The 25,722-nt window shown below is 41.6% G+C and overlaps 1 protein-coding gene across 14 annotated transcripts in view; it reads left to right on the plus strand.

The window, feature by feature from the left end:
* adgrl3.1 (adhesion G protein-coupled receptor L3.1) overlaps positions 1–25,722 on the plus strand; it is a 158,970-nt gene that overhangs the window by 122,729 nt on the left and 10,519 nt on the right. For all 14 annotated transcript variants that reach the window (XM_086033012.1, XM_086033015.1, XM_086033016.1 and 11 more), the window contains 8 exons: positions 3,104–3,226; positions 3,307–3,512; positions 5,048–5,224; positions 6,853–7,062; positions 12,679–12,899; positions 17,153–17,219; positions 19,330–19,421; positions 23,126–23,294. In XM_086033012.1, coding sequence (XP_085889138.1) covers positions 3,104–3,226; positions 3,307–3,512; positions 5,048–5,224; positions 6,853–7,062; positions 12,679–12,899; positions 17,153–17,219; positions 19,330–19,421; positions 23,126–23,294 — 1,265 coding nt within the window. The remainder of the gene's footprint in view (positions 1–3,103; positions 3,227–3,306; positions 3,513–5,047; positions 5,225–6,852; positions 7,063–12,678; positions 12,900–17,152; positions 17,220–19,329; positions 19,422–23,125; positions 23,295–25,722) is intronic.

Here is a 25,722-nt window from a genome sequence, read left to right on the forward strand (position 1 = left end):
TGTACCCACAACCTGGAGTGTCATTCTTGTTTTTCTCTCCTTCACCCCACTCCCCCTCCTCCCCACCTTTGTGCGGTTTGATCTTACGTTTCCCTCACATCACATCAACCAGCGGCCCCCTGGTGCGAAGACTCAATCCGCTTGTATGTTACACCATCAGAGGTGAAAAGGAGGAGCAGGAAAGGAAATTAAGTAAGAGATGACGAGCAATGAAGACAGCAAGTGTGTGCCGGAGGCTGATGGCGGTGGTGGAATGTCACATGATGCTCTGAGAGTTTTTCTTTCACATCACTAGGCAGTGAAATCACAGCTATTCACCTAATGTGGTTCTAACATTACACTTCACCCACTTAAGTTGAAATAGGTTCCATTGCCATAAACTGCCATTTTCTGTTGCCTCCGTGCTCCCAAGCACACGGCAAAATGTAGGCTAGCTCATCTCCAAAGAACTAAAAACAGGAAATAATCTTGTTGTGTGCTCATTTCTCTTTTTTGTCCCGTTAATCTTTCCTCCCAGCTAATCCAGTGGGCAGATCCGCTGCGATTATCTCTTCTTTTTATTCATAACTGGCCTGATCGCACTTCTCATCGTGCTCCTCTACTTCCTCTCCCTTCTATCCCCGCTTTCTCCCCCTCTGAGTCTTTCACGGACGCGTGCAACAGGAATCTGAATGAGACATCCCGAGAAGAAGCCCGAGAAGCGTGTGGCATTATTGAATGTGCGACTATACGCTTCAGTAATAGGCAGATGAATTAATTATTAGTGATAGCAAAAGAGTGATTTGAAGGGATAAGACAGCGGCGTCAGCATGCACACGTGTGATAACAATAATGAACAAGTGTGTTTCTTATGAAGTGGATTGTCATGACAAGGATGCTTTAATTAGCTTAGACTCAGCTTGTTTTGATATCCTGCTGTGATGCGTATGGATGTGTGCGTGCGTGTGTGTGTGTGTGTGGAGGGGGTGGGGGGTGCGTGTGTGTGGGGGTGTGTGTGCGTGTGTTTGTGACTGGGTCTTGTTGTTCAAGTCACAGTAAGAAAACAAAGGTGTTAGGCTCCCTGCTAAAGTTGTCCTGAATTTGTTGACATGCACCCAAGGTGATGTTAGTATGTATGTGTGCGTGTGTGTGTGTGTGTGTGTGTGTGTGTGTGTATGTATATGAACAAAATAGCTGTTAAATTAAAACAATTGATTGATTGTTTTATTTGTTTGTGTGGTTTGATGGTGAACGATGGCAAAATAATGACAACCCTGGATTTAACTGTTTAATGCAGTAGTGTCCAAACTGCAGCCCCGGGGGCCATTTGCAGCTTTTCAATAACTTTTGACATGGCTCACAATGCTATTAAAAAAATGTAGCGGTGGGTGGACAGCGTAGCTTTCGAGGGACGTGAGTAAAGGTGACTCCCACTACTACTACGACCGATAATTTTTTCTAGATATGCGTGGACACGAATAAATTTACAGCTAAAATAATAACAGAATTTCTCTTCATAACACTGTGGAGAAAAAAGGTCATTCAGCTTCAGAAACAAAAATATTTTCCTCCACTTTGTGCTTGGGATCAAGGTCCAGTATGTGAACATATCAAATTAATGGTTGTATAGATTGCTCTTGTTTTGGTTCTGAATGTGGAGACAGCTGCTCCTCAATGGAGGGTTGGATCTATTCTTATAGGATATACAACTGCGGCTCACTCCAAAACCTAAAAAAAAAAAAAAAAAAAATCCCAAAAGATTTGCCTTATCACGTTTAAACATAAAGCCTTGACACAGCCGTACTGATTGATTAATTGGTTTTGTCGTGTTTAATATTTTAAAGTAAAACTGGCCTTGCATCTTTTTATTTTTCTGTAGACGGCCCTCAGATGAAGCTGTTTGGACACGCCTAGTTTAGTCTTTCATTGATGAATAAATCATTAGTGGTGGAAACCTGCTCAATTCCAATCCCTTTAATTTCGAGATTAAAGACATATCATCAAGTCATACGACTGAAAACCATATTGCGGAATAATTTTCTAATGATTTTAGCTTTTCATCTGAAACTAAAAATAAAGGTTTGAAAGTTGGAATATGTAACTTTAATGGACTTTTTTTTTTTTTGCTGTCAATGACCACTTTTAAGCCTTCGTAGTCAATTCATATAATCAACAACATTTTTTTTTTTTTTTTTTTTTTTTAACTGATAGAGCAATCAGAGGCATCGCATCATGTAGTGAAATTATGAGAAAAGTACTGCACACAACAAAAATGTTGTCCTGGCTGGTTCAACAACGTTTCAAGGTAGTCGTGGGTTGCCATGGAGATGCAAGTGACGCTACAGTACGTTTAAAAGCCAAGGTTCAGTCCCAACAATAGAAGGGGTTTGTTGAAGGTAAAATTCCAGCATACTTTCACATACACTACCCTATTGCAGATTAATTTGCTGTGTAAGCCATAAGGGACCAGTGCATTTATTTATACACGTCTTATCTACATGCCTTCCACTTATCTCACCCCATTTGGTATCAACCCTTTATTTGTCCCAATCTTCTGACTACAGTCTCTGCTTTTCAGCTCCTTTCGGACCCTCACTTCCCCCCCGACCCCGACGCCTCCTCTTTTCATCTAATATGCATGTCCTTGTGTGGTTTATTTGCTCTGCGCGTTGTTTTCACACTGAAAGCAGTGTCCAAATCATCAAATCGCTCCGAAACCCAAGATAGTGATACACCAAAGGTTTAATTAGTTGTTAATTAGAATCTTTATCTATTACATTACACATCCCTAATCAAGGATGTGCTAACAAAATCCGCCGGCAAAATTAGATTCCCACAATGTAAGGATTATCTACCTGAAGACGCTTTAGCCCATTTAGTTTTGAAAATATAATTTACTGCGCTTTAATGAGCGTCTGATATTTTCATTTGTACGGTATGAGTGAGACTTGCTTGAGGATCGACGTCTGTGAAGCACTTAGTGAGAAAACACGGTTTGCACAAGAGGCTACAAACAAACCTGATGTAACATGCTGTGCAACGACTTGACTTGCGGGTGTGTGCGTGTGGGTGTGTGCGTGCGTGGGTGTGTGTGTGTGTGTGTGTGTGTGTGTGTGTTTTCCAGAGCTGGAAGTGGCTAGGCTCAGCACGGATGGGAGCCTCAGCGACTTGACATTCCCTCAGTCTGAGCTACACGGAAACTCCATCCAGCTGTCAGCCAGCACTCTCAAACAGCACGGTAGAAACGGTAAGGAGGAATTCTCACGCTAGCTCCTGCTAACTCCTCATCGGGGTGATCCAGCTCACCTTTGTGTTGTTTTCCAACAGGTGAGATCAGGATGGCCTTCGTTCTCTACAGGAACTTGGGCTCCTATCTTTCCACGGAGAACGCCAGCGTCCGACTGAGCAGCGAGGCCGTCTACCCGAACTATTCGGTCATTGTCAACTCCCCCGTCATTATGGCATCCATCAACAAGGAGAGCAACAAGGTTTACCTGTCGGAACCTGTCATCTTCACGGTCAAACATCTACAGGTGAGTAAGGCTCACCGCACACCGAACGAACGCCGCCGGACTGTGACGCAGTGTGCAGGGCCGTGCAACGAGTCAACCACGTGATCTGATTTATTATTATTCCTCTCTCTTACAGATTTTTTTTTTGTTCGGGTTATAGGTCTGATGGTCGATTTTTTTTTTTTTTTTTGTATTTCAAAAACCTGGCATTTGGTGTGTACACTTTGTTTGTAAACACTAGACATGATTAAAAAAAAGTCATTAATACTGTACAACTTTGAAAAAACAACTTACAATGATAATAAGTACTACTACTAAGTGTTTTAAAGGTCCCTTCATTTATAATTGCATGACCCGATACTTTTGTCCATAAAGCGTACGAGGAAGGGATTTTTTTTTTTTTTTTTTAACTAGCAAATCCCAACACAGCACTCAACAAGTAAATTGTAATAACGAGAATCCGGGGCCTTATTTGTGATTAAACTCTCCAAAACGCATTAGTACTTTAAATCATTATTCCCTTTATGATGTGTCGCTTTGATATATCCTAATAGGCCTTAAAAAGTCATTGTAGTCCCTGAGATCCAAAGATCCAGTTGGACGAAATAGTGTGGTCCTCTCATGTCGGCTGTTGTAGAACTTTTTAAACAGTATATATATATATATATATATATATATATATATATATATATATATATATATATATATATATATATATATATATATATATATGTAGTTTATACAGTATATATATATATGTAGTTTATACAGTATATATATATATATATATATATGTAGGTTATAGGTTTATATATAAATATAAAAAGCTCTTTGTCTTAAGAAAAGAAAAGAAAACAAATGAATGAAAATAAATACATGTGCAATAGATTTGACTGTCATCATGACAAATCCTTCTGTGATCAAAATTTCAATATCGATTCTTTTATTTTTTACATCGATGCATATTTTAAGCCGTTTACACCGATATTAAATAGATTTTCAATGAATCGTTATATCCCTACTGATCTCATTAGCGGATGCTGTCAAAGGGTTGAAACCCCATATCTGAAAAGGGCTGGGTGGGCTCCTGGTAATAACATGCAAATAATATCCAACTTTACATACCGTAGGTTTTCATCCCCAAAGAGCATCGAGGTTACCATCCTCCTTTTTTTTATCCTGATTCAAATGACCATTGACCGTTTTTTGCAGCAGCATGCGAAGACTCATCGAATTTGTTGGCAGAAAAAGAACGCTTGTTCTTTGAGGTGCTCATTTGGAAAGTAACACTCACCACTCACAATTTCGCACACAACGAGCACAGTCTTTGCTGTCACCTCTTAACGTGACATTTGTTGCTGCGTATCCCGTCCCTTCTGTTTGTTGTACTCTTGTCTCTTTGACTGCCTCTAATTATTCGACCCCGTCCTGTTTGTTTTACCGAGCCCTCCAAATGCTTTCTCACACAATTCAGTTTTTCTCTCATCGTCTCCATCCTTGCCTCCTGCTTTTCATCCCACCTTTAAATCGACCCCTCTCTGTTTCTGCTTCCCCAGCATTCCGAAGAGAACTTCAATCCCAACTGTTCTTTCTGGAGCTACTCCAAGCGCACCATGACAGGATTCTGGTCCACGCAGGACTGTCGTCTGCTGGCCACCAATCGCACCCACACCAGCTGTTCCTGCACTCACCTCACCAGCTTCGCCGTGCTCATGGCCCACGTGGAGGTCAAGGTAGGCTGTGACTTGGGTTGGGCCTGGCCAGCATGCTTCTGGAAAGTTTCATGATTTGCAAGCAAAGCTGCAGCAACACATCTTAAAAAGGAGGGGGTTGGAGGACAGGAAGAGAATGGGACCACAACATCTGGCAAATGGATTTAGAACTCTCTAGACTCCACCACTTAGTTATCATACTTTGGAAAGTTTTACAAGTGATTTGACAAACTCTATTAAGAGATCCTGATCAAAATATCAGATGTTACTATTTAAGTTATCAAAAACCAGGGACTCCAGTCTTTTTGTAATTGTACACTATCTAGATACAGTAGAGGCCATGCATTTTGGTACATTAGCTTTCAATAGGGAGTTAAACTGACTTAAAGGGGAGTCAACCCAAACATATTTTTTTCAAGATATGTTTGCGGGCACATTGGGTTGAAACAAGGATTTCTGATAAATATTGCGCTTGTAGAATAAGAGTTAATCCACCTGTTTTCAGCCATCTCTGGGGCAACCATTTTGTCACTTCCGTCGACTGAAAATGACATCACAGTTGCTCGGGGCTCAGGTAACGACCAATCACGGCTCAGATTCAGAAAACAGGTGAGCCGTGATTGGTCGTTAAGTGACAAAATGGCCGCCACCTGAGCTAGCTAAAAACGGGTGGATTTCTTGGATTCATATTTCAACTAGTGGGGCTGCATTGAATATATTCTGCAAAAAAAATATGTTTGGGTTGACTTCCGCTTTAATGACGTCATTGTCAGAGTGCAACATCGCGAGTAAGACTCTGGTAAGTCTCATAGTTTCAAAATCCTCGTACTGGAGTCCTAGCGTTAAATAATATACTGCCCATCATACTCAAAAGAAATGCAGAATGTTTAATTCAATGATTAATTGCTGACACCCTTCAGGGCCTGTCCCCGAGAGGACAAATTTGATTGCGTAAAGAACAAGTCACATTGCTAACACGACGCCAAGAAATGAACACCATTGACTGTTGGCAAGAAATTGGGACAATTTTATGTTTACAAATATTCAAATTTAGGTTGTAAATGCCCACCACTTGTAGATAGGCAGACATATATAAATGCATGGATCCATTTTTTTGGTGAAAACTTGTAAATTCATAGCAATAAAGAAAACAGGTCGTAAATCAACGAATATCCCTTTGCTTTTATCTGCGAGGGCAGACAATGTTTTCAAGTGCATCACGGGCGAAACCTTTATGGCACTGTGTGTGAGAGACGTTGTTTTCTTCTTGTCTTTCCTTCTGTTAAAAATCAGCTGTTGTGCATATGGACACACGCCCTCAGCCAGAGGACAAATGTTGTTTCAAAGAGAGGTCATTGTCAGGGCTCGCTTACTTGGCGGCCGTATGTGAATGCAGCGTGAGGCTCTGAGCAGTATATCGATCATGCCGCTGCTGTGTTCAACACAGATCAGCCTGCCAGCTTGCAGGACACTGATAGATAGAGCTGGAACACCTGTGCAACACTGTGTAACGCCCTAACTCTGAACGCTCAATGACACACAGCGAGACTGCCATTATTCACGCCAGGGAGGCTCATTTCATGTTACAGTTTGATTCATATTCTGGTCAACTATACAATATTTGTGATTGTCTCTTGCAATGTTCACAGAAAGCAGACAGCATCCACGACCTGCTCCTGGACGTAATCACCTGGGTTGGAATCCTGCTGTCCCTGGTCTGCCTGCTCATCTGCATCTTCACCTTCTGCTTTTTCCGCGGACTGCAGAGTGACCGCAACACCATCCATAAGAACCTCTGCATCAGCCTCTTCATTGCTGAGTCGCTCTTCCTGGTCGGAATCAACAGAGCAGACCAGCCGGTAAGAAAAGACGTGCAATATGGTAGGACCAGGCCGTCATTTTTTTTTTTTTTTACAGAGAAGATCATTGCTGGCGTTGCTGAAAGTACTGCTGCTATATGCATTATATGGACAAAATGCTTAACCTCTTAATTAATGAATCAATCAAGGGTTGGGCTTGGGGATTTAGTACTTAACCAATGGAAATTTGTAGCGGTTTATTGTCGTCGGACAGTTTTGCACTGACGACATGATTATCGGTGTTTGGAACAGGCCTGGGCCAATTATTTGAACACTTTCTATAAATTTGATGAGGCTATGTCCTTCAAAAGACGCTTGAATTTGATCTGACTTTTTTTTATTTTTATTGAACAGCTATTGTGGTAGATATTCATTTGCAGTATCATTGCCTATTGTCAGATTCCCACGGGGGCACACTGCAGTCATCAATGACCAAGCATTTCATTTGTTTAAAGTGGCAGTCAACCCAAACATATTTTTTTCAAGAATATGTTCTATGGAGGCCCACTAGTTGAGACAAGGCATTCTGATAAATATTGGGTTGGTGGAATAAGAGTCAATCTGCACGTTTTTTGCCATCTCCAGGGGCAGCCATTTTGTCACTTCTGTGGACTGAAAATGACATCAAAGTTGCTCAGGGTAACGACCAATTGCGGCTCACCGGTTTTCTGAAGCTGAGCTATGATTGTTCGTTACCTGAGCCCTGAGCATCTGTGATGTCATATTCAGTCGACGGAAGTGACACAATGGCTGCCCCCAGAGATGGCTAAAAATCGGTGCATTTTGCTCATATCCCACCAGCGCAATATTAATCAGAATGCCTTGCTTCAACTAATTGGCCTGCATAGAACATATTCTTTTTAAAAAAAAATGTATTGGTTGACTTCCTCTTTTAGTCATTATAATGCCGCAAGGGGAAGTTCACCTCATACAGACATTACAGTGAAGAGTGATGTACCTTTTGAGGAGGGGAGGGGGGTCAGTGCCTTGCTCAAGGGCATCTCCACAGGGGTTATCCCTCCAACAGCTAGTTTCCATTTGACATTTTATCCACAGCAAGTCAAACCGTCACCTTATGGTTCCAAAGCCCAAGTTCCTTGCAAATGAGCTGCAGTCGTCATGTGCAGTAGTAATTTGTGTGGTACAAGATGGCTTAGGCAGCTCAAATTAAAATTAAAAACTGAATAAAACAGGTTTCATTTTGTTCCTGATCCACTAGCCACAAATTCTTTCGCAGAATAATTGCCCCAAACACACACACACCAAAAAACTCTTCTTGTAAAGGCTTTGTAGTCACACCAGCATTACATAACATTTTTTAATTGTGTGGAGTGAAAAAAAAAACTGTAACAGAAGTAACTTTGTGTCACTGACGATGTGTCTTATACAGAATGCAGAAGACCTCTTTTTCGTATATAACAGTGGTGGGGAAGCTTTTTCCTATCAGAGAGTCATTTCAGTTTTGTCTTTTAAGGACCACAGTATGGTATTTTGTGGAAAAAAAAAAAGGGCTGTAGGCTCTTCATCCCTACCATATTGTGTACATTGCATATTGGAGAACTGACTATGACTATGTACTGGCTTTGAATCTAATAATGTGCTACTTCAGTCCTGCTTTACTTTCTTCCATGAGTCATTCACCCTCAGGTTACTATGAATATATTTGATGTTTTTTTTAATCCAAAAATCCATTTGGTTCTGCCAAGGATGTCAATACATGAATTTCAGTTCAACCTACATTTTACAAGCTGCTCCATACGGACACATTCAACACGCAGACAGTAACCAGACACATTTTGCCATTGCTCTTTTATTGTGTAAATGTAATATGTTTGGGATGTAAAAGAAATAAATATGTAATATGTAAATGATGCCTACATCACAGCACGCCTGTCCTTTTATATTCATATTAAACCTGAGAATATGGGTTCATATCCAATAATACAGGATAATATTGAGCAATTTTACTCTGGGTCCCTGTGTCAGTGTGAAATAGAGTCTTTTCATGGTCTTGGTCATATTCATCACGCTTGATTAGCGACAGCCAAGGCTGGCCAGTCCCTTCGCTAATCTCAATTGATCAGGCTGACATGATTCCAATCATTTCTGGTTGAAAACAATCATTCATTATGATTTGGACACTGGCAATTAGATTGCAGGTTAATTTGGGATGTCAAACCCAGTCAATTTAGTGTGTTTTCTCCAACCCTAATTACATATCTTTTGTTTCTTCTTACCGCTGCGTAGAGAAAATCAAAATACATTTTCAACCTGCTTGCTGACTCATGAACTGAATCTACTTGAATGTAGCGAATGTTCACCCATTTTACGTTCGCTGGTCAATTAGTATATACTCTGTGCAGATGTAGGTGCAAAACAAAAATAAGTCCCTTGTGTTCTTCATTTTCTATCAGCCACATAGTTGCAAAAATAAAAACAATACATATCAATGACAAAATGAAATCAAATTTTCCCATATTATGTTATCAGGACTTGTTCACATTACAAAAGGAATTGCTACTTCTCTTGTTAGCGCAACGTGTCCGTAATGTGACAAGCATGGGTCACAACATCGAGTGACTTGCGCAAAAAAAAAAAAAAAAACGTCGGGTGACGCAGTGTTTACGGAACTAAATATGGTCCCACGTGCAGGTGCTCATTTTATCATCTAGTAAAGGACCGAGGCAGGATGAGGTAGAAATATTTTGGCGAAATTAAGCAAACACTCCTTGATCCCCGCATCTCATGGAGACGTTTGCTAAAGATGACGTCATGTCATTGCCACGTGTAATAAATAAATCACTTTCTGCATGGCTGAATTACTCTTATAACAATTATTATAATTACTATTATTAGCACAAGTGTCCACTTTATGCTTCATGTTTCAAGTGGGAGTCTCCCGAGCACTCTCTCCTGCCCATGCCGAGCGCATACTTGGCTTTTGATAACATATAGGTCAGATGAGCGTTCATACTGCAGATGCATCGCATACATATCCGATTTAGGCCCGGGTCGGATTCCCCCCAAAATCTCAGTTGTATGTTTACGCACTGCAGGAAATAATCAGATACATGTTAAAAAAAATCTGAACTGAGCTGAAGCCTAAAAAAAAAAAAAAAAGCAGTGCAGAAAGAAAACTTAAGCTTTTAATGCACCAATCACACATTTTCTTGTCTTCTATGATATGATCAAAAATGATTTTCTGTCATTGCAAACATTAAAACATTGGTATTCAGTGTTTGCCAATTGGCAAACCAGTCTCTGCCAAGCTGGGTGGCAGGTGCAACAGAAGAAGTGTCTGGAAGATGCGCCTGGCGGAGTGACCATGTTTGTGGCTGAAAGTCGATCCAAACCTTATGCCTGCTCAGTCCACGTCTAACACCAGCGCAGGGTAGACAGCAGCCATGACATATTTCATTCATGAATATGTGAACAGCAAACCCTCTAAATCATTGTATTATATTTGTTCAATCATCCCACTGGGTGGCACAGCTACGGGAAGGGTGAGAACACGAACGATCAGGCGTGCGCGGCAGTTCTCCAAGTGTACTTAATGGCGCATATGTGCGCTGCATTTAAAGGGGATGAATGAACCCGCTTTGATTGCCCGTGATTGAAGTCAGCTAGTACCACTCCCATCGGTGCGCAGCTCTCCCTTTCACAGATCCTCCGGCCTGTGCCTGGGTTCAAAATTACCAACATATAACCGGCCTCCACGCAGAGTTCTGTCACGTAGGATTTATGCCGGTCACGGAAATAGAGCCCGATACAGTATGTATAAGACGTGTTAAGAGGACTTGTTGTATCTTAGCATCAAATGAGCATCATGGTGAGCATGAATTTTGAATTTCTGACATTAACATTTTCGCACGATGTTGTCTCGTCATCAAAAACGGACACGTCTCATCACGTTTTCGTCATCGTTATTGTCATGAAAAAAAAGGGGAGTTGACGAAAACAAATGGTATTCGCAGACTTTGTGGCGCAAATGTTATATGGAGATTGTGACGCAAAGAAGGCATTTGCACAAAAGCCTGATTAATTCCTCCAAGCAAGGTCACCAATCCTGGAACGTTTTGCTCCAGTTCTGTGTAGGTAACAGTTGTTTTTTTTTTGGCCTTAGAAACATTTATTGATGGACCGCCTGTCTTGTGCACCGTCTGGCAGCATCCTTCATCGCCTCCACCGAGTAGCTTTGCATCTCACCACGTGTCCGTTAGGAAAGCTTCTAATTGTCAACGGCAGAGAGGAGAACAATGTGTTTAGACATCGTCTTTTGGAGTCGTGTGCTTCTTTGTGGCTGTGCGGAAGGGATCGTATGTCTTTCCATGCACGCTAGCTGCTGTGCGTGCGCGGACCACTCTCCCGTTAATTACCGGTGGCTATTCGTGACCTCCATTAACATCTTCAGCGTCACTTAGCTTGTAGCCGGTTAAGCCAGTAAATCCATCAGGAAAACCAAATGACTCTGCATAAGCAGCACACTTTTTTTTTTTTTTTTTAAATACCTTTGTGTGTGTAAGGCAAAACGTGCCGTCGTTAGAAATGGAAATGAGCGACTCCCCGGCTCCCTAAACTCATTGTCTGTCAGACATTAGGTAATTGTCTCCCTCTGCAAGCGCTTTCATTATAAAAAGTCAGCGTTTGAGCGTTTTCATTCAACGGCTCTTTAGATCGCCATGGAAATGATGGCCCAAATCGCACAGATCATTCTTCCCTCTGCCTCTTTTCGTAAGCACCACTCTTTTCTTCCTGCCCTATTGCCTCAATTGTTAATGCTGTTTTAGGCTTGACGCTTCTCTTTTCATTTTCCAAGTGCTCATCTTCTTACCTGCTCTCTTTCTCGTTTTTACATATAACCTCTCTAAATATATATATATATATATATATATATATATATATATATTATACAGTTTATATACATATATACAGTATATATTACATAAATACATATATAACTTTTGGAATTTTGTCTTTGAATGTTAATACATTTTCCTCCCTAAGGATATCATACATACGTTTCCATTATAATTTCAATACATAAGTACGTATGAACTGAAGTCGTTTCTTCCTTTCTTGTCTTTTTATTGCTAAACTATCCAAACCATTTCGCGCGCTCCGTTCCTCTTTAGCGTCAATAAAAATAATTTGGCCTCGCTTCCTCGCAGACCCCTTTTGAACGGTGTGCTTGTCTCATCATCAAGTGTAAATCAGCGGCCGTGGCGCCAGCTTGTCGCTTATATTTCACTGGTCTTCTTTGGGGACTTGTTGACGTTGAGCAACGGCTTTGCTATTAAGTACTCTCTTGAAGTGATTCCATAGTCTGTAATTGTCATTATAATGTGTGATGATTGTGAGTGCGCCGTTTTTCTATTTAGCCTACCTTCAACTCTCCTGTCAATTCCGCTCCTGGAAACCCAATTTCTGAGCCCTTGCAGTTCCTCCCTTATTTGAATATGACAAACTAGTGCTTTAGGAATCTGAGTCACAGCCCAAGTTATGTTGCCTTCTTTTTAAACTTTCTAAAAGACTGTACAGCCATCAGTTTGAATATTATATAAGTGTTGTGATGTTTTTTTTTATTCATTTAAATCCTCTCCTCTTTTTCCTCACCAGATTGCTTGTGCAGTCTTTGCCGCCCTGCTCCATTTCTTCTTCTTGGCAGCATTCACCTGGATGTTCCTGGAAGGGGTGCAGCTATACATCATGCTGGTGGAGGTGTTTGAGAGCGAACACTCCCGGACTAAGTACTTCTACCTGGCAGGATATGGCGTGCCTGCTGTCATAGTGGCCGTCTCCGCTGCAGTGGACTACAGGAGCTACGGCACCGACCGAGTGTAAGCAATATGGGGGGGGGGGGATGATGGAGTGTGAAGGAAGGATGGGATGGAGGGAGTGTGCCTGCTGTCGCTTTGGCTGCGGCACCGGACTCTACAAGCGCTTGAGAAGTGTCGCTACGGAGAGGCTGAGATGAGGAAGAAGCAGCGAAGGATGGCGGAATAGGGGCATAGAGAAGCGAGACTGCCTACAGGAGCACAACAACGTGGGAATATTGAAAGGGTGCGAATAGAAAGCTTGGCCTCTTTGTGGGCAGCAGATTTAATCCCGGGAGGGGGTGCGCTGTCGTCAACGTGCATGACGACATACTAACGCATGCTTGACTGAGTCGCGGGCTGAAGCCAAGAGAGAAGGCAGCCAACACCTCATTCATATGGAGCATATGCATGCACCACGTGTAAGAGTCAATCTCATGAAAGTTTGAACATGTGTGACCTATGCCTTGGAAACCAGGTCACCGTTTTATTCATAGGTGTTCATGCGCTGACTGGCAACAAGATTACATAAACGTGCACGTTGTAATAATATACAACAAAAGATCTTATTTAGTCACGGTACGAAAACTAAATATCACAAACAGCTTCCGGTGTAATGCTAAAACTAAAATTACAACCCGATAATAAACATTGTTAGACTACTGAAATTGATCATCAATAATTGAATAAAAAAAATAAAAAATACCTATAAGGCTGCTTAATTCAGCAAACCATTTTAGAAATCCACATACATCATGTAACTATATCATATGATGTGAGAGATTCAGTAATGACACTACACTAAACTGATTGGACACAAGTTTTTCTTAAAAACTAAGCTCTGTTTTCATGCCCAGCGCAAGCCTTGCACGACGCACGATCTAAATCTGCGAGGGGCGTGCTAGACTAACATTTGGTATTTTCGCAGACCCCTGCAAGCGGGCACAGCACGGCGCATTTAAAAAAGGGCCGTTGTGGGTGTGAACACAGCCATCTATTTGCCGCCAATTGAAACGACTCCTGTCATTCCCTTTAAATGCAGCACGCGAGAGGCGCACTGATAGACCTTGACATGGCGGAAGAAATTGATTTGCCCGTGCAGGTCGAGGCGTATGAAGTACGACTATGCAACTGCAAGCAAACCTTCACTCGCAGATGATATAAAGTTGTCTAGGAAGATCACAGAAGTGGACACTTGGAGACCTCCATCCACCTGCAATGTATAATTCCATGTGTACACTTCTTTGAATGGATATCATCAGACTGTACCTAATGTTGTGGCTTCACTTCATACCAAACCTCATTTTTGGGGGAAAATCACTCAAACTTCAACATACACACCTCTAATTACCTAATGAAGACGTGAATTGAAAATGCACCACTTGTATTTCATAATGATGCACTGGGAAATACAAGGACAGTGTATGAATGTTGCATTTTTCCAACTTTGCACACTCATGTTAAACATTTAAAATCTTTTGCCCGGGTGTCTTATAAATATGTGCTTCCATACAGGCAGTGAACAATGACAGCACATTATGAAGCTCTTAAATGATTCACATTTTCGCTCTGCTGCTCTGGAGACCGTTTGTAAATTTCAGCTATCCACGAGGTGCGCATCACTCTGTAGAAGTTGCACAAGTGGGAAAGGGTTGAATCTGATGTTGAAGGTGCACCGATGCCACTTAGCTCAATATTTCATCTCTGGATAATCAATAAAACATGAATCTGCATGCCGGGCTTCAGATGAATGTTCACTTTGTGTACTTTTGTGGGCCAGCTGACAGAGCTCTTTTTAGACAATTAATTTTGTCGCGCAAGTAAAAAGGCAAAATTACTACAATAGATTTCAGAGTGTTGTCACAAACCAGCAAGTTTCAAAAACATGTCTTTGTTAGAATAATATATTTGAAGCTATCAATTTATCACAAGGCCTCCATTCACATGAGCATCAAATCAAATCAAAAACCACGATTCATCTTCCAAATCAAACATGGCCCGAGCCCAAAATAGTAATTGTTTTCACAAGTTAAAATTCTTTGACAGTATCAATAACGACGAACAGCATTTATCAGCTAAATTGAGGATTATTTCATGAAAATAAAACGATGTCTGACATTGAAGTGCTGACAAAAGTGCTTCATAAAATTCACTGGACACTTCATTAGGCGCAACTGATCCATCAAATACCGGTAAAATATACTTATTTTTGTGGTGGTAAACTGATGTGAAACTATGCTACACTGTATCACATTGAACGCTGTTATAAAAAGTCTACACACCCCAACCTATTCAAATGACAGGGTTTTGTGATGTAAAGAAATGAGACCAAGAAAAAATCATTTTTAAACCTTTTCCACCAATAATGTGGCGTATTACCCATACAACTCAATTGGAGCGGGGGGGGGGGCGTTTATGAGAGGAGAAGTAAAAATAAACGACTGAAATAATGTGGTTGTGCAAGTGTGCAGGCCCTTTTAGAACTGAGGATATAAAGGGGGGTTAGTATTAACTAATCACATTCAAACATCTCATCAGTGCAGTTTTGTTTATTCATTTATTTATTTTTGCTATGTTTCCACAGGTGGTTTTAGGGTGATAAGTGTTGCGTATGTGGCAAACATACCTTTTGGAATTGCTCTATAACGTTCAACCTTGGTTCCTTCGAACCATTCTAAAATCTCCCACACACTTTTGGGAAAATGTATCAGTATTAGGACAAAACTTTCAAGCTTCTGCAAGAAAGCAAAAAAAATAAAATATAGTACCGGATACCTTTTATAAAAGCAAAACTTGAGTTATGTGCCTCATTTATCAACCACCGCCTTGAAAATGGCACCGCTTCTTGCCTTTTTTAACAAAAATATGATACACCACCCCATACTGCGGCCCAAATCTCGCTCACGTCTCATGATGAAGGTGGGAAGCAATGACTTGACGCAGGAGGCCATGGTGGAAGATACAGTGACACAGTGCGGGGTCCCCGTAATGGAGGAGCGCTCTAATGTGGTGGAAATTGAAAGATTAATAATTCAAAAGCAGCTAGCCGTGAATCAGTCAGCCATTTTGCTCCAGTGAAACTTTTTAAGCGTGGAGTTGTAACCCCCCCAGTGGAAGGTACACTTTCTCCTCGCTTATGTGCTGCAAATGAGGAACGTTTAAGGGTAGCAGCAACATATGCAATTAAATGGTTCTAATGGACTAAAATGGAACTTTCTCAAATAATGCAAAAAAAAGTATAGTGCCATATTAGTACTTTCTGGTTCATGGAGGATAACCTAAGCTCCTATCGTGACTCCAAATGGCAAAAAAAAAAAAAAAAAGAAAATTGTTGATACACATTTATCTTGATCTTTGTTCTTAAACCTTTCAAAATCTCAAAAGACATTTTTTTTCGCAGGACCCCCTATAATCCAACTGCCACTTAACCATACCTGCCATGTGCACCCCTAAATATTACAGAAATGATTTTTTTTTTTATTTCAACCTATTTATTAATGACCTGTTAATCGAAAAGAAACTTAACCAAATCAAATATTACTAAATATTAATCTGTCGTTGCTAGCAAGAAATACTGTGTGCAGGCAGGGATGTAAGATTTATATGATGATGTGATGACATCTCTATTATATTAAAGAAGGGTAATTGGTTTATATGCCAGTCTCCACATATAGGTATGAATTTTCTTTTGGGGGGGGAATACAATATAATTAATTACAACTTAGTTTGCGGACCCTCGAGCTACGACTCGAAGACCTCCGGGGGTCCGAGGATACCAGCTTGAAAACCACAGCCCCGGCTCACCAAATCGGCTTGATAGTTTTTGTGTGCTCCTCCATTCTCCACACTACTCCATAAATAGTCTTCCAACCTCTGTATTCAAAGAACACATTACGTTATGTTTCGCCAGCCCACCATGTGGCGGTGTCATATTCAGTAAGCATGCCCCTGGGGTGGAGTCAAGGTGTATATATCACAGGTGATCATCTCTCACCATCTCACCCCCATTTTGATGATGTATGTTTGAGCCATGTGCTTCCTCTCTTTCATTCCATCATTCCTATATTTCTCACAATTCCTTTTGTCCTACACCTCTATCATGATGCATTCGAAAGTCATGTAAATAACTTGTTCCCCTTCCCTCCAGAGCGCGTGTGTGTGTGTGTGTGTGTGTGTACGTGTGTGATGCATAAGCTGTCATCTGCTGGTAAATCTTTGCCAGCCAGCATCCCTCTGAGACATGTTTTAATCCCCCTGCATCTTTCCTCTCTCTTTAGGTGCTGGCTGCGACTGGATACATACTTTATCTGGAGCTTTATAGGCCCTGCTACACTCATCATAATGGTGAGATACACACACACACACACACATATGCATGCTCACTCCCAGCACACTTGGCTTGGCTGACATTGTTTGTGCAAGTTACGTGGAAGTGTTGCCAAATCTCCTCCTTGGTTTCCCTGTGTATGTCAAAAGTTGTGGAAAGGTACCAATTTAAAATCTCCGTACATGTGGATTATCTCTCAAATTGTAGTCCAACAAGATGGAAATATTTGGTATGGAAAACCAGTTCCGACCAATGCAAATTGTAAACATTCGTATCTTGATAAACAAAGTAAATTAGTTTCAAAAGTCAAGTCAATCCTTGTTCTCAAGGAGCTGCAAACGTCTCATATGCATGCCAGGTGATCTGCTTGCAGAATCAATGTAATGGGGGGGCATTCATGGGCAGCCCCCCCCCCCCCCCCCCCCTACAAATGAGTCACTGTGCCCCCTTGCAGTTTCGCATTTTCAGGACAAAACTTTATACATGTTTTAATTTATGTGTAAAACTATTTATCTCATCCACTAACAGTGAGATGAAAGATACAGAGAATCGAAACAAAATAAGAAAAATTGTTTTGCTCATTTGCATATGGTGACGTCACAGCATGTCAAAGTACAAGCGTTAAGTGAGCTGACAATATGTGAGGATTCATTCTCCAGCCTGAACAATGTGATTTTCGACCACATGTGCCCAATACTCAGTAAAATAAAAGGCCCGTTCGGTTCTGCTGGTTTTTGAGAGATGAGCAATCTCAAAAGCTCTGAGGCGTATCAATACCTACAACAGTAATAAAGTTGGTCGTGTTTTGTTAAGAAAAAGTTTGGACATGGTTTTATTTACATTAAAGCAAATTTAGCCAAACCCTTCAACTTAATATTGTAAATATTAAGATTTTTCCTTAAATGAAGATTTTCGGCCTCATCCTTCTGCGTTCTTCATCCCCAGGTAGATGCTGGAAACTGTTCAGACTCTCACAACAACAACATTCTTTCTTTCATCGTCCGGGGTTCATGTTCAAAATATTGCTGTTGTAGCCACAGGTTGAACTTCTTCTGGTTGTTAGTACAGCCGCCAACAGTGTAACAAGTTCGCAAGCTGTGCAAGACTATTTTTCAGTGCTTCGGGACTATCGTTTAGAAAAGGAAACAACAAATGTTCAAATAAACCACCCCAGGAAAGAAATGGCTGACTGCTACTTCCGGTGTCGCACAGTAAGTCGTGCCCATAATTGTTTTGACATCAGAGCCCTCAGGAATAAGATGGATAGCCTGCCTTTTAGACCACGGTCAGCTGAGATGGGTTTCGGGTCCCCTGTGGTTCTTAACAGGATAAGCTGTTGAAAATAGATGGATGGTAGTAATATGTCTCCGCTGGTTTCAGTACTTGTACACTTCGCTGTGGACGCTTTATCAAGTTCATTATTTTGAGGAGCGTGCGTGCAACGACAGCCCTGTGTTCTGTAATTTACCGTACAAGAGAACTGCAACGACAAACATTTGCAAACTCCGACAGCTTCTTAAATAAAGTGCCAGCCGAGTGCGAATGTAACAAGGGGAGCGCGTGAATATTATTGTCCCGTCATAATTTGTCAGCCGACTCTTCTGAAAGGAAGAGCCCGTGTGGTACTTTCAACTTGTACTCAGAGTCGGGAATAGAGTTGGAGCTTTTGTCAGATGCAGAAAAAATAGAAAATACACACATAAACGCCAATGGTAGCGACGGAACATGTTCCCAATTTAATGAATGCCAGACTGCACGCCGCTTTGCTCTGTCTTAAAGTCAGCCTGCTGTCACTGCCTTCTACCGCTGATCTGACCAAGATTATGAGAGGGGGCAGCGTAGTGTGCAGACTTTACACCCACTGCTAACCAGACAGCCTCGGAGCTGCGGCACAAAAACGTCTTTATTAAAACACCAGCGGCAACTACGATACTCGGATATGTCAGCCAACAGTGATCCTGAATGGATATAATAACTGCAGGACGTTGCTAGATTTCAGCCCGTGTGAACTGGAGCGAAACGGTGTGACCGAACTTATAGTTAATGTTAGCCTGTGCCCTGCTTGAGAGGGAATTGTGTGTTTGATTAGGGACAAAGAACTAACGAGTATCTGCCTGTGCGTTTCAGCTCAATGTAATCTTCCTCGGCATTGCTCTCTATAAGATGTTCCACCATACAGCCATCCTCAAACCGGATTCCGGATGTCTGGACAACATCAAGTGAGTGTACATTGGGTCCTGCTACCTTCTGATGGTGCACACTCCTGTGCATAAAGATAAGGGACATCAATACATTCGTTTTTGCCTTGTCTTTTAGAATGTGCGATAACAAATCTAAGACATCCTCATTTGAAGCGTAAAATCAAATAAAAAGGGGCCAGCATCCCGCTTTTAGTTTTATGAATAAAGGGAGAAAAGCTGTCCTTGCTCTATCCCTGAATCCACCTAGCAACAGTTTGAAGCCCATCAACACATTATGTACTGTCTGCTTGATCCATAAAAATGGACTTATTGAAACAAGTGGCTTCCTTTGGGCAACATCTAGACTTGTTGCTGTTGCCCAGCAACAAGATTGAGGCAAAAAAAAAAAGAGAAAGATTCCTGCTTTTCCAGAAATTGCAACACCTTGCAAATCAAGGTATGTATTTTTTGTTAACTACACCCATCAGCCACCACATTAGGTACACGTACACAAATCCAAACTTTTTTCACCATTAATGTTACTTGTAACCTGTACCAGCAGTAGCTTTATGAAATCTGCTTCCGAGAGATAGTAAGGATCAGTTGTGAGGCATTCATTTAAGGTTTAATGACATATTTGGTAAGTTAAATAGCAGTTTAAAATGCAGTGGACCAGGCACTGTTCACGATAATACAGATTTTGAAATAAAAAAAATAACACAATATAAATACAGTGGACCCCTTATACTCACGGTTTGGGCATCCACTAATTTGCATAGCCACAGATTTAAAAATATATATATTTTTTTTATTATTTTTAAATATTTTGGGAGGTTCAACCCATGTTTATTTAGAAAACACACCTTGAAAGCTTTGTGGGTTTATTTGAAGAATTGTTCTTTTTTTTTTGGCCAATGCACTTCTGCATTCTGGCTCCACATTCACTGTACAAACCCAAAGGGAGATACGTCTGAATGTGTGACACTTCCTTCCAATCTAATACCCATTGTCTTTCTTTAATTCAGCATGTTTGCATGAAACACATCTCATTTTGGTCTGACATCATCTCAAGAGGCCTCTTATTGAAAGTCACATCATTATTGTCTGCATATGACCCTCTGAGAACGTTACTTGAAAATATGACTTCATTTCCGAACGAGCGCCGCTTCTCCGTCTGCCTTGCGCTAACTAATCACGACTGTGTTATTCTCTCATTCCACCGACGCGCCAGACAAAAGGCTTCGGTCTAATTTGAACAATATGCCGCAGCTCAGTGGCGGGTACGCTGTCGACATGCGGCGCGCGATGTTTAAAGTCAATCACGAGATGGTCTGATCATTTGTTGTTCCCTTATAAACACCACTGCCGCCGTCTCCTCCGGCGACAGCGCAGGGAAGCGTTTCCGAAATGAGGGAGCAGCCACATGATCTTTCCTTCAGTGCCTTTCAGGGGCATGTAATCAAAAGGCCTGATGATAGATTAAAATCAAAGAGTACTTTAAAGAAGACGATGCTTTTGGATCTCTCCCCACCCCCCAACCCGCTCAACATTTTTTAATGGCGTTCTCTCTTTCTCTGAATATGCTGAAGGTTGAATAGATTGTCATCTAGTTGCCGTTATTAGTCATGTCTCATTTCCTCGTTAATCATAATCATAATTGTGCCCTTTTTTTGTCTCATTCCTTTTTGTTTTCTTTGTCTCTTTAATTTCAAGAGATCATACGTTGTCTTTGGTAAGGCCATTCTCCAATCAAGATGCCCCGCAGACATTTTGATTGGTTTGCCTGTCGTTTTATGTGTCTGTAGAAGCAGCCCCCTTTTCGCTTCCCTTCCTTAATAGACCCAGTCGTCTCTACTCATCTCCCTGGAATATGAATTACTTGAACACGTGTGACATTTGTGAGCTGTTTCTTTGACCCATATAACTTGCCCAACGTGCTGTCGAAATGTTACAATGCTTAGATGTGAGCGAGGGGAAGCAGCTGAGAGGCCGACTTAAGGGAGCACCAAGGGGGAAGAGAAGGGGGCACAGAAGGAAGGAAAAGAGGGATGAGTGTGCTCCTTTATTGGAGAGGGTCGGCAGACGGGCTTTATTGGCGCTTATGTCTCGGCTGAATGGTGCCACGGAGGGCAACATCAAATCAATCACCTCAGTCGCACTCACTCACTCTCCTCTTTTCTTTCTCCTCCTTCCTCCTGACTCTCTTAATATCTCGCTAATATCCTTCCCAATGTGCCCCCCCCCCCCCTTCCTCACGTGTCTACTCCTTCCATGGGATGTGATCACTGCCCAGTCAGCCAATCACATTTGAGGCCATTATCTAAGCTGAAGTGGACCAAAAACAGTTGACCTTTTGTGGGGAAATGCCACTTTCTGATGGCCGTAATGTCCGCCAACCTACCGCCCATTGAATCCGCACACAGGTAGCATGCACGCATGCTCTGAGTAACCTGCTGTTATTTGGCGCACACCTTTTGACACACTCGCAGTGTGCTAGAGTATGCTAAGGAGGCACACTCGATTTTTACAACTCTTTAAACTGCTTGACTAGCAGTTTGGTCCGTCGAAAAATGTCACCGAGTTTGGAGCAAGACCATCTGAAGCAAAAAACATTCACCAAATTCCATCCTGTATGGAAAGGGATCTGAGTGAGTCCCAATTTGAAGAAATGACCATGTCAGTACTGCGCATTTGCATAGAATAATAGAGTGGAATTTACAGCCGGCTAAACAGACCACGCTGTAAAGTCACATTTGGCACTGTAAGAATGCGGTAACATTTTGAGCTAAAGTAAAAGAAAATCTGTACTATACAGAAAATAAGGCTGGCCTCCATATGTCCGCGTAGAAGAAAAAAAATGAGCAGGAGGAAGTAAGACGCAATATAGCTAAATTTAGAACAGGCCATTTTAAGCTTAAAAGTTAAAAAAAAAAAAAAAGTACTGTATGCACAGCAAAATGAAGACCACAAACCCATCAATTTATTCGGACCAGAAAAAGAGAACTGACGTGTAAAAGCACCCTGTGGCTTGCCCATTGATTTGTTTCCCTTGTCCTCTGTTATTCGCCTTTTGGGGGATAGGGGGGGGGGGGTAAATGTTTATTTGATAAGACTGCTGGAAGCTAGTTTACATAAGAAAGGGCAGCATGGTGGAAATGTGGAAATCTCATTCTAAGTCAGCTAGGACATGCCCCAGTAACCCGCGACCCTGATGAAGAAACGCGGCATCGAAAACGGATTGATGTAGAATATTCATTTGCTTGAACTTGAACTTGAAAACCTCTATAAGATTTGATCCCTCCAAAGACTTCGGGATTCGGAAAAAGTCTTCTCGGTAGAGCTGCTATCAGCGAGGTCATGGCCTCTCCTACCTTTCTCCACGTCCGTGATGTTTGATGCTTCCTGTTGGAGTTTGAAACTCTTAAGGAACACCTCTTTTGGGTTTCTCCATCCAACTTTGTCAGGGATTTTGGTGAACCCGTCCTAACCCCTTTCTCATCCTTTATGGTACCACATGCATCACAGTAGGCTAAAGAGCATTTCTGATCGAGGGCAAGTAATAAGGTTAGCGTAGCGCAAACTGAAAAGTACTCTGTCCGTAATAGGTGTCCATTATCCATGGCTTCCGCCGACCTTTACGTTTGACACATTAAGAGGAGAATCGTTCTTTTCAAAGACTGTGGTATGTTGAGTGCGGCGCAAGGGGAAAAAGCTTTTCTCACAGATCTTCCCTTTCCTTGCAGATCTTGGGTAATCGGGGCCATAGCCCTGCTGTGTCTGTTGGGCCTCACCTGGGCTTTTGGTCTGATGTACATCAACGAAAGCACGGTCATCATGGCTTACCTTTTCACCATCTTCAACTCGCTGCAGGGCATGTTCATCTTCATCTTCCACTGCATTCTCCAGAAGAAGGTGAGTAACATGCAGAATGAAAAGGGATAGGAGTGAACACAGCGATCAGGACAGCCAAATTACGAGCTTTGATCTGCAATCGGTAACACATAGGAGTGCTGGCTGCACGATATTGGAAAAAACATGCGATACGGTTGTTGAATATTGCGATCTCGATATTGCGATATCTAACGCAACTATGTAAAATAGTAATATATTTACTCATATGGATTAAGAGTTAGTTTCAGCTACAGGTGAGTTTTTTTCTAAAACGTCAATATCTCTAAAACTTGATGTGCTACAAACAAAGAAAAGGCATTTTTTAAATCAGCATGAAAAATACATTCAGGGACACTTAAAGCCATCTCTGGTTAAAATTTGCAGCTGACCATTGTAATCGTGAGTTGCAGCCGTAATATTCAGTATATTGTTGTTTTCCCCCAAATTTGAATTACATGCCTTTCCATGAGGAGTCTACATATCCTGTCATATTCCCACAACTTCCCACACGTTGTCATTGCCTGGGAGAATAGGAGAGCAGCGAGATATTACGATAAAATTTATCCAATACTCAGTACACTCTAATGTGGCGTCAGTCCCATAGAGGGTTTTAGGTTTTCCGCGCCTGTTTGTGTGTATGTGGGGGCGTGCGCGCGTGTGTCTGTGTGTGTCCGAGCTCCACTTAAGGTATGTGTTAGGCCATCAGATCAGGTGTCTAGAGAGCTGTCCTTAGAACCGTGCTGAGGTTTTCTTTGGCTCCAGCCCAACATGGTTTCTCCCAAGATGCACGGAGTGGCTCACCACGCAGCTGTTCAAACAGAGCATGCGGCAAAACATGGCCGCCAATCCAACAAGCTTGTTAAAAAGCAATTACGGTGCTATTTGTTCTAACTTGATTAGGATCTAAATGCAGATGTTTTGTGTGTACAAGTGCATCATATGACTCCTGGAGGAATATGGCCATTGCAAATGCAGTAATAAAGTTGGGTCTGTGTTAATGGGGAAAGTTATAAAGTTAATCCTTTGACGCCGACATTTTGATGGAGTCCAAGTTTGTTCAAGAAACCTCAGCAAGAAAAGCAGTTCACAGGGTAGTATATTAAATTAAGACAGCGTTATTGTCGTCCCATCGAAGCTGCGGGTAGACAGCAGGATGTGGCCACAGTCCACTCCAGTCTGTATCGCTTTCTTGACAGTGGAGCACGAGGCACATTTGTCAACCAGTGTTCTACTAAATGTATGGTTTGTTTGATGACAAAAACGTGAAAATAAAACACTTTTGAGAAACGAAAATCCAGAGAGTCACATCAATGTTTGTTTAAATGCTCAGCCACATGAGTCAATCTTCCGGCTTTCATGCAAACCGTACATGATGAGGTAACTGCGGTGAAAGACTCATTTGGTCATTTTTCATTTGGGCTTCCTCACTGCTAACCACTGTGCTGACTTGGACCTCAATTTTATAAAGAAATACAGTTGAACCTTAATTTCCTCCTGGATGCTGCTCTAAACTTTGGAATACGTTTTCACTCATTGGAAGTATTAGAAATAGAATTACAGTGGTGCAGTGAGATATGAGTGACCCAAGTTTTTCAAGATACGGGTGTCGGTAGGCTGATTTTTCGGGGGAAAACCAAACCATATAGCTTTTCCTTTGGAAAGTCGGTTTAATTCATGCTAAAAAGCAACGGTAAACTGATTGTGTGTGTGTGTGTGTGTGTGTGTGTGTGTGTGTGTGTGTGGGTGTGTGTGTGTGTGTGTGTGTGTATGTTCCTATTATTTCAAAATGGAATTGGCGGGCTCAAGAAAAGCATTGGTGTTGGCCATTAGGTAGCACATGTAGACAGATAATGTAACAATACTCACCGGCATATATTGTTTATCCTCTGCAAAGAACTACTGATATCACTGTCGCGACATATCTATGTAATGTATATCCATATGTCTGTATTATACTGCTCCCATGTGGCCAAGGCATGCACAACAGAAGGAACACAATATCAATTGAATTAAAGCAACAAAAAAAAAGAAAAAAAGAAGAAATGGCGAGTGCACCGGGAGCGGTCGGCAATGGGCCACCATATCCAACAGATGAGTCATTTTGCTTGCCATAGTGATTGAGCTGCAAAAGGAGTGTGTCAGCCTCTCATTTGTCTTCTGAATAGCTTACTTGGCATGACTGGCAGATGCTAACGTTTTCATTAATTAGCCTTTGGGGGGCTAAAATGATTTTCTCAACAAATTCTAGACTTGGGGGGGGGTTGGAATCTAAATCTGAGCAATCTGTGTCAGTGCCTAGTCTTTTATAAATTGTTTCGTTGTTTATTCAAATGTTGATGGAAGAAAGCAGGTGAAACAGAAAGAGTACTGTAATTTTCCTGCGGGGGTTTTCATATGAAATGCCACTGGTTCTTATTTGAAATAAAGTCATTATTCCATTCATGAATCT

This window comes from Filicampus tigris, chromosome 6 (assembly GCF_054856515.1).
Source record: "Filicampus tigris isolate MCC_2025a chromosome 6, RoL_Ftig_1.0, whole genome shotgun sequence".
NCBI classification, from domain to species: Eukaryota; Metazoa; Chordata; class Actinopteri; order Syngnathiformes; family Syngnathidae; genus Filicampus; species Filicampus tigris.